At 38.4% G+C, this 17,095-nt stretch overlaps 3 protein-coding genes and 1 long non-coding RNA gene across 5 annotated transcripts in view; 1 reads left to right on the top strand and 3 right to left on the bottom strand.

Moving 5' to 3' along the window:
* LOC109975840 (major histocompatibility complex class I-related gene protein-like) overlaps positions 1 to 2,934 on the bottom strand; it is a 36,993-nt gene extending 34,059 nt beyond the window's left edge. Inside the window, exon 1 of the mRNA XM_065948103.1 lies at positions 2,897 to 2,934. The gene's annotated coding sequence lies outside the window, so the exon portion shown is untranslated. The remainder of the gene's footprint in view (positions 1 to 2,896) is intronic.
* The window catches only part of LOC114919753 (major histocompatibility complex class I-related gene protein-like), a 78,273-nt gene extending 75,315 nt beyond the window's left edge, over positions 1 to 2,958 (bottom strand). For both annotated transcript variants that reach the window (XR_010664740.1, XM_065948128.1), the window contains exon 1: positions 2,786 to 2,958. Coding sequence is in view for 1 of the 2 variants with exons in the window: in XM_065948128.1 (XP_065804200.1) it covers positions 2,786 to 2,843 (58 nt within the window). In the remaining variant the exon portion in view is untranslated. The remainder of the gene's footprint in view (positions 1 to 2,785) is intronic.
* LOC136177090 (uncharacterized) lies at positions 2,813 to 5,069 on the top strand. Its single transcript, XR_010664749.1, has 2 exons — positions 2,813 to 2,944; positions 4,399 to 5,069. It is a non-coding gene; the product is annotated as an uncharacterized lncRNA (long non-coding RNA).
* Positions 5,070 to 10,682: 5,613 nt separating this feature from the next.
* LOC110003780 (uncharacterized) lies at positions 10,683 to 14,014 on the bottom strand. Its single transcript, XM_020627610.3, has 6 exons — positions 13,706 to 14,014; positions 12,705 to 12,850; positions 11,865 to 11,929; positions 11,069 to 11,230; positions 10,878 to 10,982; positions 10,683 to 10,783 (listed from the first exon to the last, which is right to left on the bottom strand). The coding sequence occupies exons 1-6, from the start codon at positions 13,817 to 13,819 to the stop codon at positions 10,755 to 10,757; spliced, it is 621 nt and encodes a 206-aa protein (XP_020483266.1). The 5' UTR covers positions 13,820 to 14,014; the 3' UTR covers positions 10,683 to 10,754.
* Between the last annotated feature and the right edge of the window lie 3,081 nt (positions 14,015 to 17,095).

The raw sequence follows: 17,095 nt of genomic DNA, 5'->3' as shown, positions 1-17,095 counted from the left end.
ATTCAACAAGTCAAATATTCAAGTGATGCAGTCATGCCCCTGACTTTCATTGACAGATATGTTTCATTAAGTGGATTTTTTATTGACTTCTTGACATCTCATGACTAGTCCTCACGTAGGCGGGTTTTATTATTTGAGTTTTGAAAGGACAGTGTTGGAGGACAGCAACAAAGAAAAACTATTGAACAGTATATGGAGCACAGTTTAAGAAGCTGTGTAGACTGAGTGGAGCTGCACAATCAGCCAGCGCAGAAAAACTCAATTAGAAAAAACTCAACTAAAAAACTTCAACTAAATGACAGATCATTTCTGAATCCTGCATGTTGTCGATCATTGTTCTGTTTTTAATCTGCTCTTTAGAAAAATATGCACTGCTCAGAACAAAAAAGCTTTTAGATAAATCTGTGCAGGAATAAATGTAACCACTTTGAATAAAGTCTACAAACTTTGTAGTCTTATTAATGCTGAATTGTTGAGGCTGCTGTGGATGTTTTTTTGACTTTCACAGATTAAAACCATTTATTTCTTTTTGTGTGGGAAACACAAACTGAGCTGTGACGTTTCAGTTTGAGAATAAAGTCGTGACTGCCCTCTGGTGGACAAACTCTGTAATGCAGACTCTGTTTCTAAATGATGTTCAAGCTGCTTCACTGTTTTCTGTCACTTATCGGCCAACATAAGCACAGAAAACTAAATATGTGCAATAAGCTCACATCAGCAGATATGTGTTTCTAGATCCACTAAACAGTCTGATGTTTGACTTCAATGAAATGTTGGAGCTTCAGGGTTTATGTGATCTCAACTAAACAACAAACAAACATGTAAAAGATGAAGATCATCTGTGGAATAGCTTTGAGCTTATTCATATTTCATATACAAATATTCAGAGGTAAAACAATAAACCGAGATTAACTTCATTTTGAGGGTCAGGAGGTTGATTATGTTTCTGATTCTTTGAGCACATATTTGAGTTTGATCCTCACAAAATGAACTTTAATGACTGTGACACTCTGATTATATGTTAATTATCACAATTCATTCAAGTGAAATAAGTATTTATACCACATTAATTATACTACATTAATAACAAAACACTTTTTCTAACATTAAAGTGTCATGAAGGACTTAAAGAGTCCATTTAAATGCTCTGTTAATGGTTTTAGAGGTGAAACACTTTGAAGGCATTTAGTTCCTTTTTCTTTCTGAATCAGAGTCTATCTGCTGTGTTCACTGTAGTTATGCTGCTATTTTAACATTCATGGTCCTGTTCATATGAACCGGGCCTTCATCATTTCTCGGCTTGTCTTTTGGAAAAGATAACTAGCAGACACTTTTTATAGCCTTTCTCACAACAACACTTTTCTTGTAAGTATCAGGGTGTGAGGACGTGAACAAACAGGATTTACTAACGTCAAATTAAATGTTCACTTTTCACATTTCAACAAGCTGCTTCAGTCCTGAGAACAAACATCAAATGAAGCTTTCATTTCTACCAACAGTTTATGGGTGTTTCTTCAACTAGGTGCACTTTTGGCCCTGTGTACTTGTAGAAAAAACTAAATCACACTTATCAAAGTCCCATAAGATTATCTAATTTTCATAGTTTTAAGATACAAGAGTGGTTGAACTGCCATCACAACATCATTTGGTCATTCTTGACATATTATCTGACCCTTAATGAACTAATGTCATTTCTATCACATCTAAACAAACGACATTTTGTCTAAAAAATACGTGACACATGACACCCCTAAATAAATATATGACTATTTCAGAACTAGTTCTGCAATTTTATAACATTTTACAATTTTTATACATTTGTAAATTAAATTAATTAAATGTCACAAGGGGTCAAATGGCTTAACGCACATTAACCTCAATATGAAGTCTAATGTTGGATTCTGTAAAATGTGTTTTGAAATAAATAAATTATACAATTACATTTAGTAGAGTATCATCTAACAAATTGTGGAGAATTTTTTAATATATAATTAGAACTTTTGGAATATTTTCCAATAATGTGTGCAGTGATGGAAATGACAGGGTGTTGTGGAAATGACAATTTATGTACGTTGATGTAGAAAATCTTAATTTGAAAACAATAAACACGATTATCTGAAATACTTCTGTTGAAATGCAAAATGTGAGTTGATACACATAAATTAATCTGTAAACATACTTTTAATGCTATTTATTTGTACAGTTCATAATGTCAGTACAACAGCATAAATGTCATTTCCAGCAGTAGGAAATGTGACAGAAATAACGATGATGGAAATGACATTTTTACAGTATTTTGTGAAAAACTGCGAGCTAGCTTTACATTTTAGGGTCTACCCCATAAATGCTTACAAAATACAACTTAACTTAAAAAAATCTTTCCTCCTACAAACTTCCATGGAGGTACAGCGTGTTTGGAAATTATATACAATAAAAATAATATCTGTTCAAGCAACATTTACTTGTTCTTTCTTCAAAGGCAGCTCGTGAAACTGACAATAACCTCCATATTAGACATGTGCTCCATTGTCTCTGTTCACTTCCTGCCAAACTGCCAAAGCAAGAGCGGATATCTCACTTCACTATTGGGGGGGGGGGGGGGGGGGGGGGGGGGGTTCAGCAGTGGACCAAACCACTGTCAGGCAAGGGAGAAACCTGATCTTTAAAAACGTCTTTATTTAGCACAACTGTGGGATCCAGTGTTTGTAGTCAAAGAACCACCCTTATAAAGACATGCGACATTTCCCTCTTTCCATTAAATCGTCTTCAATGAATCTGAACTCACCTGCCGTCGTGTCGTGGAGGAATAATCCCACGAGAGACACAAACACCAGAGTCTTCATTGTGACCTGTGAAGTCTTCAGCTTCGTCCAACTTCAAACATTTATGTTTCTCATCAACTTCTTGAGAATCTGCGTGTTTCGAGCTCTGAGGGTGAAATGAGGTGAGGAGAAAAAAGATCGCTGACTTCCACCTCTGTCTCAGCCAATAGGAATTCAGCCTGAGCATCGACGACTCTAGTAACTCGGTCACATTGACTCAGACAGGTTGTGAATGAAAGGGGAAGTTAACTCCGCTTGTTTGAGCCCATGACAGAGCATTGGGAGACACGCAGGACTTTATTTATTTATCACAGTAGTGTTAAACCTTCAGATGATCAGATTATTTTTATATATTTTGTTGGTTAATGTGAAGTTTTAAGAACAAGTGTATACATTTGTGAGAGTTCAAAGGTCAGATACAGGGATAATCTGGAGTTTGTAGGGATGTAGTTGAGTCTTGTTGTGCTTTTGTTCTGTATGGCTGCTCTGGGATTTAATAAAAAGTCCTAATCCAGATATAAATATAGTTTAATATAAGTTATAGTGAGTAAATGTGGTGAGGTGCTCTCCTGTCCTGCAGTAACTCAATGTGCTCTGTGATTATCAGATATTTAAATACACGTGTGCACAATCATAACATTGAATAATGTTATTAAATCAGATGAAGGAGGACGTCTTATACCTTTTTGAAGTACTTATCATTTTCTTCTTTTATCACTTTCTGCATGTGTTGTGTATAGTCTGGACCTGCACAGAGGTTTCCTATCCCCCTGTTTGAGTTCCTCAGCTGAAGATGTATCAGTTTAAGCTGCGTCACGGTGCACACAGGAGCAGAACCAAACACAGCAGACTGTAAAGTTCAGAGTACAGAAACGGACAAAAGTGCAAAGTGATGGAATAAGCGATGCAGTGTCGGAGGGAAGTTGTTTCTGTGGAACATTTGCACGTGGGAGGCGAGCTCTGGCACTTAAAACGGCTGAGACTCTGCACGAGAACACATTTCATGAAACATTTAAGAATACACACGACTCGTCTGAGGATAACAACACGGGGGTCAGAGGAAAAACTCTACAATAACAGATGAACAACAACTACACCAATGTAGAGGGAGTCCGACTGAAACCCTCCATCTCTCTCTTCAAAATACAAATAAACATCAGAGCTGGGATGGAGAGGTTGTGGATCAGTGCGGGGGGCACTTCACACATATTTTCTAAATTCAGCCAAAACATCTTTATTGTGGATTTCACACATGCACACAACTCCTGAAAGCTTCCTGAAACGATCACGTTGAGCTGTGTGAATGCAAACAGCTGAACTTACATTTCAACTTCATTCAGGAGTTTTTCCTGCCGGCCTCCAGGAAAAAATATCCTTCTGAAGTCAGAGTGAGCTGATGTGAGAATATCATGTGCTCTTAAAAGCTGTTTATGTGTGTGTGTGTGTGTGTGTGTGTGTGGGGGGGGAGCGGTGTAGTGTATATACTGTATGTCTTGCAACCCACTCACAACCACAGACTGGTGTGATCTCTGTGCACATAATTGAACTGCTTCATTTTGTTTTCTCTGTTCACCAGTATCGTCTCTGTGCAGACTGACGGACATTTCCAGAAAATTTCTAGAAAATTTCCAGAAAATTTCAGGCAACCTGCCCCTGAAATCTTCGTTGTTTGTTCACGCATGCACTTCACAGCGGGAGACTCTCCGTGCAGGACGGGATGGAGGGAGAGTCTCAGGACGACGCAGGAGTGGTGGACAAAGCAACAGAGTCCAAAAGAAAGGAACAGAGTCAAACCTCACATGACAATTTATGCTTTAATATTAATGACACATTCACAATATAAACAAACGAGCAGAGAATGATGAGAATGATGCTGAAGCAGTTTCATAACATGCACAGAGATCACACCGGGCGCTTGCTTACAGTCTGTGGTCATGCACCGGTTGCAGGATGCAAACGTCACCACCCCACCCCCACATACGCGCTCCAGTTTCATCTTCTCTGAACATCTCCTTCTGCGTTCTCACATCAGCTCACCGTGCCTTCACCAGGAATATTTTAAGTAGGAGCTCGGCTGGCAGGAAAAAGTTGTCTGTTTGCGTTCACACATGCAGCTCAACCCAAAATCTTCAGGACGTTTTCCGGAGTTTGTTGCAGGTGTGAAAACACCAAAAAGTGTCTCCTGGAAGTTGTATTTTTTTGTGTGTGTAAACAAACCTGTCGTAACTAATAAAAACTGTGATGTGATTCAGCTTCATTTTGAGCGTCCTGACCTTTACACGGAGGGAACACTGACGGTCTAACTGCTGCTCAGACCTTCAAACTGGTTCCATGCAGTTACTTTGTGCTCAAAAGATTCTCAGTAAAATAAATAATGATGAACTGATCAGTCTGTAGGAACACAACAGGTTGCTTCAGCTGTAGTAAAATAAACCTTAAGGATCTCAAAGACAGTGTTTTGAGATTTGACTCCATGAACAGAAAAAGCAGTTTTTCACTCGCCTTCACTCACGCACACAAACACAGGTCTGAGCTCACCTCGCTGCACCACCCTGAACCCTCACAGCATGGACCCCTGACAGACGAGATCCAGGGCAAAAATGAAACGTAAAGATCAGCTGGGACTCACCCTGCAGCAGCGTCGGGGTCCCCCACCTGCACTCCAGCACTTTCCAGGAGGAACAAGTTGTCACCATCCTCTCCTCCTCTGCGCTCCTCTCAGAAGGCGAAGCAGAAAAAACTCCTCTCACAAAATACAGCCGCCTGATTGGACGTTTGCTTTTTTTTTTTTTTTTTTTTTTTTTACTTTATTTTGACGGTTTTAAAGAAGAAGAAGAAGAAGAAGAAAGAAGAAGAAGCGTCTTCCTCTGCTGCGTTTCCTCTTCCGCGCCTTCTCTCTCTCTCTCTCTCCTTCTCTATTTCTCCGCTCTGCCGCTGACAACAAGGATGTGAGGAGGATGCTGCCTGGCGCTGGCTGTGTCTCGTTGCCTGTGGTAACCAGTTGCTATAGCGATGGACCCGAGCTCATTGGGGGAAGAAGGTGATGATGAAGAGTGGAGGGGTGGGGGGGGGGGAGCAACTGGAAGACCTAGTGACGGACAGAGAGGAGTCCCTTTTTGTTTACATGGAAGTTGCATGTTGTGATTCTGTTTTTTGAGTCTATTTTTAGTTGTTTTGTCTCTTCATAAGCGGTAACTTCAGGTGTGGAAAAATGAAGCCGATGCTGAAGTGTAAAATCCTGCAGTTCCTTGAGTGTCCACTAGAGGCTGGCTGCAGAAGCACAGGAAGTCACATACACACCCATTCTAAAAAGCCTGTTTTTACAGCAGAGATGAACATGTTTACAGCCTGGTTCAAAAAACCAAATAGGTGTGATTAGCTCATGTCTGGATGGACACACACTGTACGGGGGGTGAATGTTTTGATGACTCATCAGTTTTGATTTGATGAAGGATAAGAGTTATTCACAATAAGGCGTGTAGCTGACCTGATTGACAGGTGGGCGCGGTGTAACGGTTTGTCAGGAGGTTTAAAACCCGCCTCAGCTCCAGCTCTCAGCCTGTCGTTAGGTTGACTGAAAGTTAGACTGAGACAGCATTTCCAGCATGGAGACCGCCATCGATGGGACTCCAGCGCCCCCTGCAGGAACAAACGGGGTACGTCACTCAGGCTTCAAATATTCATTTTTACCAGTTGTTTTGTACCATTTTTAATAAAAAAATTTCATCTTTTTGAAGTTTTTTTGTGTTGTGTGTGTCCACTTGCTGTATCAAATTAATTGTTTTTCAGGTTTGAATATAAAAACTAAATCTGTTCATAGATCCTTTCTTGTTCTTCATACCACTGAAACAACTCAATTCTCTGTTGTTGTTGTTTTTTAAAGGAAGGAGGAGTCAATGTAATCACTGCAAACCTTCAATTATCCCAACACACACACACACACACACACACACACACACACACACACACACACACACACACACACACACACACACACACACACACACACACACACACAGCTGTGTTACTGCAGGATGTAAATGTTAAATCCTGCAGTCATGTGTCATGGAGGCACCATCACAGCAGCTGTAACAAGAGCCGAGATAATCACAGTGTGTGTGTGTGTGTGTGTGTGTGTGTGTGTGTGTGTGAGAGCAGTAATTATCACCTCCTCTGGTGTGTGAACTACCTGATGCAGATGATAAAGAGCCTGTCTTTGCGTGGTTTTGACTCAGACAGATGTTGATACTGACAACATCTGAAGTGTTTTTCATTTAAGACCAATAAAAGTATCTGCGGTGAATTCACGCTTCATTTTACCTTCTGGTTTACTTTAATAAATACAAAACAAAAACACCTGTTCACTACTTGTTCACACTTTTATAACCACATTTTAAATTCATCTTTTATACACCAGGCAACAATTTCCTCGGCTGAAAAATTAAGCCAACACTGAAGAGCTTCTGACCTCAGTTCCTCCAGTGTCCACTAGGAGGCCGTCTCCTGCAGTGAGTCAGTCCCCATAGAGCCCCATGTGAAAATAAACATGTTTACAACTGCAGTTCCTCCAGTGTCCACTAGAGTCTGTCTCCTGCAGTGAGTCAGTCCCCATAGAGCCCCATGTTAAACCCCTCTGCTCAAAAAACCTACACTAAACCCAGCCCAGGTTGAAAACTACAGACCGGTCTCTCTTCTGCCCTTTCTGTCAAAAATACTTGAGCGCACAGTCTTTAAGCAAGTCTCTGAATTCCTGTCCAGAAACGATCTGTTTGACACAAATCAGTCAGGCTTTAAGCGGGGCCACTCTACTGAAACTGCACTACTGTCAGTAACAGAATCACTATGAGCTGCCAGAGCTGCGGGTCAGTCCTCAGTTCTATTACTGCTAGACCTGTCTGCTGCCTTTGACACAGTCAACCATCAAATCCTCCTATCCTATCCTCTCTGAACTTGGCATCTCAGGATCTGCCCTCTGCTGGTTCGTGTCCTACCTCTCTGGGCAATCCTTTAGAGTGTTGTGGAAGGGAGAAGTGTCCAAAGCGCACAACTTATCCACAGGGGTACCTCAAGGGTCAGTGCTTGGTCCCCTTCTCTTCTCCATATACACAAGCTCACTTGGTTCAATAATCCACTCTCATGGCTTCTCATACCACTGCTATGCTGATGATACCCACCTCTTCCTATCATGCCCCCAGACGATGTTACAGCTTCTGCAAGAATCCCATCATGCCTTGCTGATATCTCTAAATGGATGAATGAACGGCACCTTCAACTCAATCTTTCAAAAACTGAGCACCTTGTCATCCCAGCCAGTCCCTCTATGCAACCACAGATCAAAATCCAGCTTGGAACAACCAAACTCATGCCCACAAAGTCTGCCCGGAACCTGGGTGTCATGATTGATGACCAGCTAACTTTTAAGGTTCAAGTAGCCTCGATTGCCGATTTCGATTTGCCCTGTACAACATCAGGAAGATCAGAGCTTACCTGTCAGAACACGCTACACAGCTCCTGGTACAGGCTCTTGTGATATCACGCATCAATTATTGCAACTCTCTACTGGCAGGTCTTCCTACATGCACTATCAAACCTCTGCAAATGATACAAAATGCAGCAGCACGACTGGTCTTCAACCTTCCTAAAAGAGCACATGTCAACCTTTTTTATTATAGGTCAGGTTTTTTGTGTATGAACCTTACACCGTGGAGATGGCGTGCTAAAACCTATGAGATCTACCCTGCTACAAGTTGGTAGGATCTAAAAAGACATTCAAACACGGATCAAAAGACATTGACCTTTTCTTTGGTTTTTTGATGGACCCAAGAAGAGTTTTTTTGATTAAAAGGATATTTATGTTGGTTGTTTGAAGTGATTGTTTTGTTATATTGGAAGTATTTTTGATGTGAAATACAATAATTTTTATTATAAATTTATTATTTAAATTTACCTGTGTTTGGATTTTGTTGGTATTCACATCTGAGCTCCTAGAGACCTTTGACTGAAATCCACATTTAAAAAAAATTAGCCCACATGCTACACGAGACACCTCGCCTGCTTCTTGGCATGTCCCAGGTCTGAGTGCTTGATAGTAGGGACACTTGTATAAGTTTTTCATGCAGTGGCACATTTAAACTTAGTGGATTCAACAGCATAGGGCAACACATGAGCTCATATACTAGTCGCAAATAAACTACATAGCCTCTCTGAATTTAAAGCACAGTGCCGTATTGAAACCAATAAATGTTCACAGTATAAATATAGATAGAAACACATAGTTGAATAAAAAGCCTAACTGAAATAAAGATGGGTAAGCTGTTATCACTATGTTTGGGATTTTATTATTGTGTTTAAGCTATTGTTTTTTTATTTATTTTAAGACAAAGTTTGTGAAAGTCTATCAATTAACAGCTGAAACAATATAATTGAGCCTCACACAGGCACCAGTCAATATACTATATGAAACTAAGCACACATGAATTGTTGAAAAAGTTGGTTGGGCTGTTATCACAATGTTTGGAATTTAATAATGCTTTATAAGTTTGTATTTTATACAAGCTATTGTTTGTCAATTTAATGCATATTAAGGTATATGGACGTTTTTCTATTAACATGGGGCACTATTAAATGTAGTGTTTATCTATGTTTAGTTATAGAGTTGACCATAACTTTTCTCGTATTAACAGTTGGGGCACCAGTCGATATAAGCTGTTCAGCTTTGGCTGGCAGGAGATTTAAGGGTCTGATATATCTCAGATCTTGAAAAATGCTTCTTAAAAACAGCTTCAATGACCAATTCGAGTTAATTCAAAATGTCACATTAGTATCTAAATAGACAAATAATAACTAATTATTTACCCTAAGAAAAAGTCAGAAGTTGTATACAAAAGGACAAATGAAGATAATGGCAATAAAACAATGATGCCACGTGTAAGCAAAATTCTGTCTGTTATCTCTAGGTGTTCTGAACTATTCTGTTTGTTACCAACGTGTTGAAATAACACTGGGGGAAGAGGCGATCCACAGTGATGAGGTTACCACCTACTAGATGTGCCATGAAGTAAAATATAACATAGCAAACTTTAGAGATATTAGGAACTCACTAATTTTTTCTTACTTTCATTAATTTATATCATGTTGGTCTCAAGAAAACAGGACTGTCTTAAAACCCGTAAGGTCACTACATAAACAAGCCCTTAAAATTCTGGACAGGAAACCACAACAGTATCATCAATGTGATATACTTGATAAATATAAAATTCTAAGCTTTGACAAATTCATTTTGTATTCTGATGTCCACTTAGTGTATAAAATAATCCATGATGCTGCGCCCTCATCATTGAAGAGCTTTGTGAAACTTCTCTCTGAGCACATAAGCAGAGCTTCATGGTCTGCCTCAAATGGAGATTGTAGTATTTCTAAACCTACCGCCTGTTGTTCAGGCAAGCTGTCCATAAACCATAATCTGTCCCTGATTAAAATAAACTAATGAACTAAACTAGATCTGACCAGATTGATTGATTTAATTGATTTTAGTTATCAATTAAACCCAAAATAATTTAAAGAAACACTTGTGTCATGTACACAAATTAAAGTAAATAAAGTAGTAAATAAAATACAATCTCACAATCAATCAATCATTAACAAATCAGACCCCTACCCCACCCGAGTGTGACAACCCTGCCTTGTATTGTTGAAGAGCTCTATTAACTGTGTTTCTGCTGCACAATAGCTAACTTCTTGTGGCTGGTACCAAACCTGCATGCACCTGTCCTTTTAACCTTAAAGAGCATCCATACTGATAGCCCTTCATCCCCACCCATTTTGTATTCATGAGATTAAACAAAACACAATCCACAAATGTAATGTTTTAAGACACTTTCTTTACTTCCAACATTTCAGTTAAGTTCAGCTTAAGATGGGCTTCTATTGTCTTCATTTTTCTTTTCCTTTATTACACAACGCTGTAAAGAGAAAGACAATAAAATAATTTAGTTATGTCTGAAATCACAGATCTCAATTTCATTAATCAATTGGACAAGTTTGAAGGTTACTCACTATTCACTGGGTCATAGATGAAGTCTGGTTCTCCTGTGAAGCCAAGACACCTCGCCTGCTTCATGGTACGTACCAGTTCATAGTGCTTGACGTGGTTTTCTTTAGCTGGAAACACACAAAAAAGAAAAGAAAATTAATATAAAAAATGTTTTGGATATAGAAGGAGGTATTTGCTCTTTTGGTTTTCCTACCCATCAGGTAAAAAGCTCGATAGCCTTTGACCTCATGAATGGTTGTGGGATTGATGATGTTCATAGTTGGAAGTAAATTGTTGTTGTTTCTGCTGTTGACGGTATACAGCAGACATCCCTCACAGGTTGGAAGAGAGTGATATGTGCAGCTGAAGTTTGTCTCTGAATAGAAAAACAGAGTAAAATAATACAATAAAATTACAACACCATTATCTGAGGCATTCACTGTTGAGTTGGCTCCAACACTAAAATGAAGGTCGACAACAGTCAGAGTTTAAAATTCATTGTAGTGTCTCTTATCCATTGCTGATTCATAAAATGTCTGATGTACACTGAAACCTATAGGTATCTAAAGGCAACAGGACAGTATATATGAGGAATCAGGTTACTGGGTACTGAATATCTTTGTTCCAACCCACTTTTATGGCCTCTGGGAGAGTTTTCCAAAACTATGTGAAAGGTAACAAGTCCTCATACCTACACATTTTCCAAACAAACGGGCCGAAGTTTTGTTCGATGTTGTGAAATGGTCTAACTTTTGTTAGGAATTTGGAAGAAAGGACGGGGTATGGGTTGGTTTTGGCAATTAAATTCCTTACATAATAGCTTCTTTCTCTTACCTAAGATAACAACTACGACAATAGGAGTTGGTCACTCAACTATAAAGTAAATATGGGTCACAATAAGCTGTTTCATTTATATATCAGTTGTACTTTTTTTTGGACAAAGCCGGACTCATTGACGCACGGAACTAACACTGACAAGCTAAAGTATCATATCTAATCAGGTGACTTACTGTCAGTTACTGCAGTGTTCATATGAAGAGTTACAGGGGATGATCCATACTTGCAAGATGTAGGACTGTGAAAAAATAAAGAATATAAGGGAAGTTCAAACATGTATTTTGGAGGTTGAAGAACAAATTGGAAAAACCCTGTTTAGGACTGGAACATTCACACAATAGTGTAACAAAGTTGGTTCATTCTATAAACTAACACTACAAGAGATTGATGTAAAATAAGACATTTTCACATTTGAGCTGCAGAAATTCTGCACTACGGTTCCTGAAACTCTCCCGACCCGACTGTTAATATACAGCTGCTAAAAGGTGCCATAATAAGAATTTTGTCTTTATATCAACAGAATCACAATACGAACAAAATCAAACAATGAATCTTTATTTGTACATATATTCTAGTTCTAGTTGTTTTTTTCTTTTTTTTATAGTTCTAGTTCTAGTCTAGTTTTATTTAAACTTTTGGTTCTTAATTGCACTGTATGTCGTTACTCTCAGTCATTGCCAGCTATGACTGCTTTGCCTGTTATGTTGTGCATTTGACTAATAAAGATAACTTGAACTTGAACTTGAACTTGAACTTCTATAGCGCCAATTCATTACAAGTGTTATCTCGAAACACTTTCCAAAAAGCTGGTTAAGAGACCTTACTCTTTGTTACTTAATATTACAAAAGAACATGTAAAAAGACCATACTCAAAGTGGAGAAGAACATAATGGAGAACAGGAAACATAAAGCAGCAGTTAAACTACGTGCACAGAGATCGTAGCGGTCTCGTGCATACAGCTTATGCACCGGCACTGGTCACAGTATATAAACGTTGCACTGCTTATACTCACTGCCTGATCCCAATATCCTCAACAAGTTCCTTGGGGTATCCCGGTGTCTGACGGAAATCAATCCACTGGCTCTTTGCTGATCTGAACAATACTTTAAATGGTTCACTATCAATCCAACCCATGATGAAGATCCACTTTCCATAACTCTGCAGACAAACAAGAAGTCAGTGAAGTAGAAACAAATATCTTTACTAAAAGTAAGCGGAGCTGAACAGACAATCTAAGTGTTTTTTGGCACCAATTGAATAAAGGTGTAGCACTGGGTACCAAAAGTCTTTGATCATATTGTTCATATTTTATGATTTTAATCTTTTTCCACCAGGTGCAGAAGCTCATATTCAGTATACAAAATTTTGAATTTGATTATTTAGGTTTAGAAATGTAGGGTACAGGCACAGTACCGAATTTATGATAACAGATCTATCTGGGAGAACTGTCTTAAAAGGTTGTGAAAGTGACTAAAAGCTTCAAGTACTACTTAAAGTTCAAGTTAAAGACTGGAATCAGAGGAGAACAAGAATATACCAATAAGATTGAGTCATAGAATTCTGCTCCTCCAGAAACACTTTGTCAGTCTGGCAACCCGATCAGAGTCCTGTGCTTCTTCTGCTCCTTTGTTTCAGAAGCTCCAGATTCTTAACATTTATAATATGAATATTTCTCAAATATGTGTTTTTATTCATAAAACATCGGGTGAAGAAAATATCCCTGAGAACCCCAAAAGGTCCCAATTTTGACATCCCATGAACAAACATTATGCTGAGGTAGTCACATTGGAAATCAGTCACCATATTTTTAACTGAGTGACTGAAAGGGAAGGTTGTTAACCATGGCTTTTAAGAATTTGCAGAGAATTTGTCTTTAAGTGTTAAGTTGTTGCTGATCCTTATACTAAAGAAAAGGAGGAAGAAACTGAAACGAGATTCAAAGATCTGTGTACTACTTTAATCGTTAATACTAATAATCACCTAAAGATCCATTAAGAAGCAGAGGAGTCTTACCGGTTCAAAAGTAGGAAGAGGTGTGACCAGAGGCCTGCATTCTTCAACTGACTGAGCTGAGCTGCTCATGAAAAACCCAACCACCAGGAAAAGACTGCTGAACCACAGATTCATGATGATACAGATGGTTAGCTTCAGAGTATCGCTCAATGAAAACACAAGGTAGGAAGCTTTTCTCCAAGCTGAATAACTGGCCCTCACAGAGCCATCATCCAGCTTTTATAGAAGCTGCTCAAGGCACAGTTCCAATTGGTATTGGATTTTCAACTATGTACACAAAGGGGTAATCTGTTGATTTGCTTTTCTTTTTCTGGATTTCTGGGGGGGGGGGGGGGGGGGTGTAGGTGACAGTTTACTCCACCTGTGTCTCACTTTGAGAGAAAAGGAGAATCCAGGGTGTGCTGTGTTTAGTTTTCTGAGAACTCTTTGTGCAACAAATATTTACAGATTGCTGCTCAGGATACACAAATACACTGAGTATTCAGTTCATAACATGACTGCCTCAATTCCATTAAAACAAACATTGACTCACCTTCACCTCTGATTTTGTGATCTCCATCATGCCATTGATTACTCACCCACAAATTCTGAATCCAAGTCATCATTCTAAATACTCTGGTATTCTTAAGAATACACCCGCAAGGTACTGTACTTGTGTGACCAGTTTTTTAAAAATATTTCATCAAAGTAATTTTAAATGTAGACAAAGTTCTTCATTTGGAGATGTAAACATTTTAGTTTACCCCATGAAGCCATTATGATGCAGATATAATTGTATTTTAATGTAATGTTTGTCTACAGGTTGGCGAGTCTAAACTAACTCAGATCTAGTGAGATAATTACATGATAAGATATGGGATGTTCGTAGCCCCTCATTTACTCGTTGGTTAACCGGAAATTTGAATTAAGTCTAAAGGTTAGAAAACTCTTAGAAAATGGTCTAGTGTGCACAATTATGATACACTTTATTAATCCCTGAGGGAAATTCTGGTTTACACTCTGTTATTTAGAGACATGCTTGTCACAACAATAATTGTAACAATATCAATATGGTTATGGTTGAGTGTGGCTACCTTTAGCAGTGCTAGCCTATGCTAAGGGCAGTTAGGCATATAGCCTGGTTGTTTTTCTAGTTTAACCTGACACAGCCAACATTCATTTTTTTCACAGTTTTCTTAAGCAAAACACTGCCAACCCGTGCTGCTACAATCATCGATAAATTGCAAGACAATCATATATTTTTAAATGTCAATATCAGATTAACTGAATACAAAATGAGCATTAAAAAGTCTGTTTCAGGATGTATGTACTCATACTTCATAGTAATATAGATTAGCGAAAATATGATTTTTTACTACGTCTTATCGCAAATTGGAAAATAAACATCACATGTTCTTACAGGGCTATGCCTCCTGAAGTCAACTCAAGCTTTTTAATAACTTACAATCTTCAAGTTGTCTATACTAAGCTAACCAAAACTTGGTAGGATAAGATGAAGTCCCTGGAAGAAGTTTGTTAAAATGTAGAACCTGTAAATTGCTAAAAAAGGTGTCACCCATGAGCCATCTAGCCACGCCCACTCGCCAACGTCATACCAAACCAATCTGACTCTACCACTGGGCCAAAAACCCTCTCAAAAAAAATCCTGTTTCTTGGTGAACAATGGGTCGCTATGACCACAGCCTTTGAGCTTTACATGGTTGTATGCCGAAGGTCTTCGGATGTTCTAAACCAATTTTGATGGAGATGTTGTCAACGTTGCAGCAAAAATAACATTATAACTCCTGAGAAGTAACTTTCTGATGTCAATAAGTGGCACTATGACTATAAGATGAATAAAAAAAATATATTGTGTCAAGGCCGGCAATTTCAATCACACCTCTGAAATTGTCAGATAATTGACTAATACATATGAGCATTGTAACAGTTTTATTTTTTTGGTAAAAAGTCAAAATAGCATCAAACTTTGACCCCCTGACACAGACCCGCGCTTTTGAGGAAAACTCAAACTATTAACAACTTTTAATCTTCAAGGTATCAAATACATGCAGAAACAATTGGAGGACGATCAGATGAAAACCCTAGGATGATTTTGTTCAAATATGGGCTCTTGAAATAGCCAAGAAGCAGAGGATTTTAGGCGTTCCAATAAGCTGTTTCACAGATGAAGACTTGGTTGTATTTTTTGTCTAGACAAACTCTCTAATTATTAATTTACACTTCATATCAAATCGAGTTACTCACTTTGGGATATTCCAGTGTTTCCACACTTAGAGACAGGGGTTAATGAGGAGGGAACATATGTTGGTCTGTGGACAAAAGAGAAGAAATGTAAGATCTTACATGACATTGGGAGGTTGAAGAACTTGAAAGACAGTTAACCAAAGTGGTGCAAGATAATAAAAAGAAACTTAAAGAAATCTATATATAATTTGAGCAAGTCTGTCCATAATGTAACCTCAGTCATTAGTGTGTGCTTTTAACAAAGAGTGAATATTTGAATGTTTTATTTAAAAATATAATTTCAAATTTTATATTTCTCTCATCTCTCTCTGAATTTTTACTTGGGACATGTTGGCAGCCTTTTAGTATGAAGGCATAAATGAAGTTATCAACTCAATGTTTATTTTGCTAGCAAGCATTTAGCAAACGTAGCTGGCTGGTTTACAGTTAAAGGCTGCTTGTGTTTATTTTACATTAAACACCCATTAATGAAAAGATAATGAATCATACGTGCCATACTTGGATGAAAATCTCTATGGTTAGGTTTAGCAAAAGGTAAATAGATGTGTCTCAGCTGCTGTTTGTTGCAGTTGATTCTAGAGTAATGTAGAGTAAGTGTTTCAGTGTTTTAATAAAAGAGAGCTGCACCGATGTTGATCAGGAAGGAGTGACATGGAATTAAGTGAATCTGGATCCCTTATTTCATAAAAAACTTGACAACATTTAGCAGATGTTTTTTCTTTTCTTATTTTAATTATTGTTTGATGATGTGGCACTGTTGTATACTCACAGCCTGACCCCCACATCCACATCCATGGTTATGATGGGGCCTTATAACCATAAGTTAACCCACAGGCTCATGGTTGACCTGAAACAAGACATCATATATTGCATTATCAGAGTATTCAGAAATTAATTTCCACCTTCCTTACATCGGTAGATAAACATAAAAGCAAAGAAGTAGACACCCAGCATGCAAAATCAGGTGTAGTACTGGGTAGCATAACAGGTAAATACTGTAATCTTTTCAGCAAAGTTTTTGATCAGATTCTTTGTCAACCCTGTCACACTAGCTAATCCAATAACCCAGGTGAGCAGTAAAATAGGGCTTACCGGTTCGAAAGTTGAAAAGGGTTTGACCAGGGGTTTGCATTCTTCAGTTGTCAG

The sequence above is a fragment of the Labrus bergylta genome, chromosome 19, assembly GCF_963930695.1.
Source record: "Labrus bergylta chromosome 19, fLabBer1.1, whole genome shotgun sequence".
Taxonomy (NCBI): Eukaryota; Metazoa; Chordata; class Actinopteri; order Labriformes; family Labridae; genus Labrus; species Labrus bergylta.
Note: the sequence above shows the minus strand (reverse complement) of the source record. Positions and strands in the feature narration are given on the sequence as shown.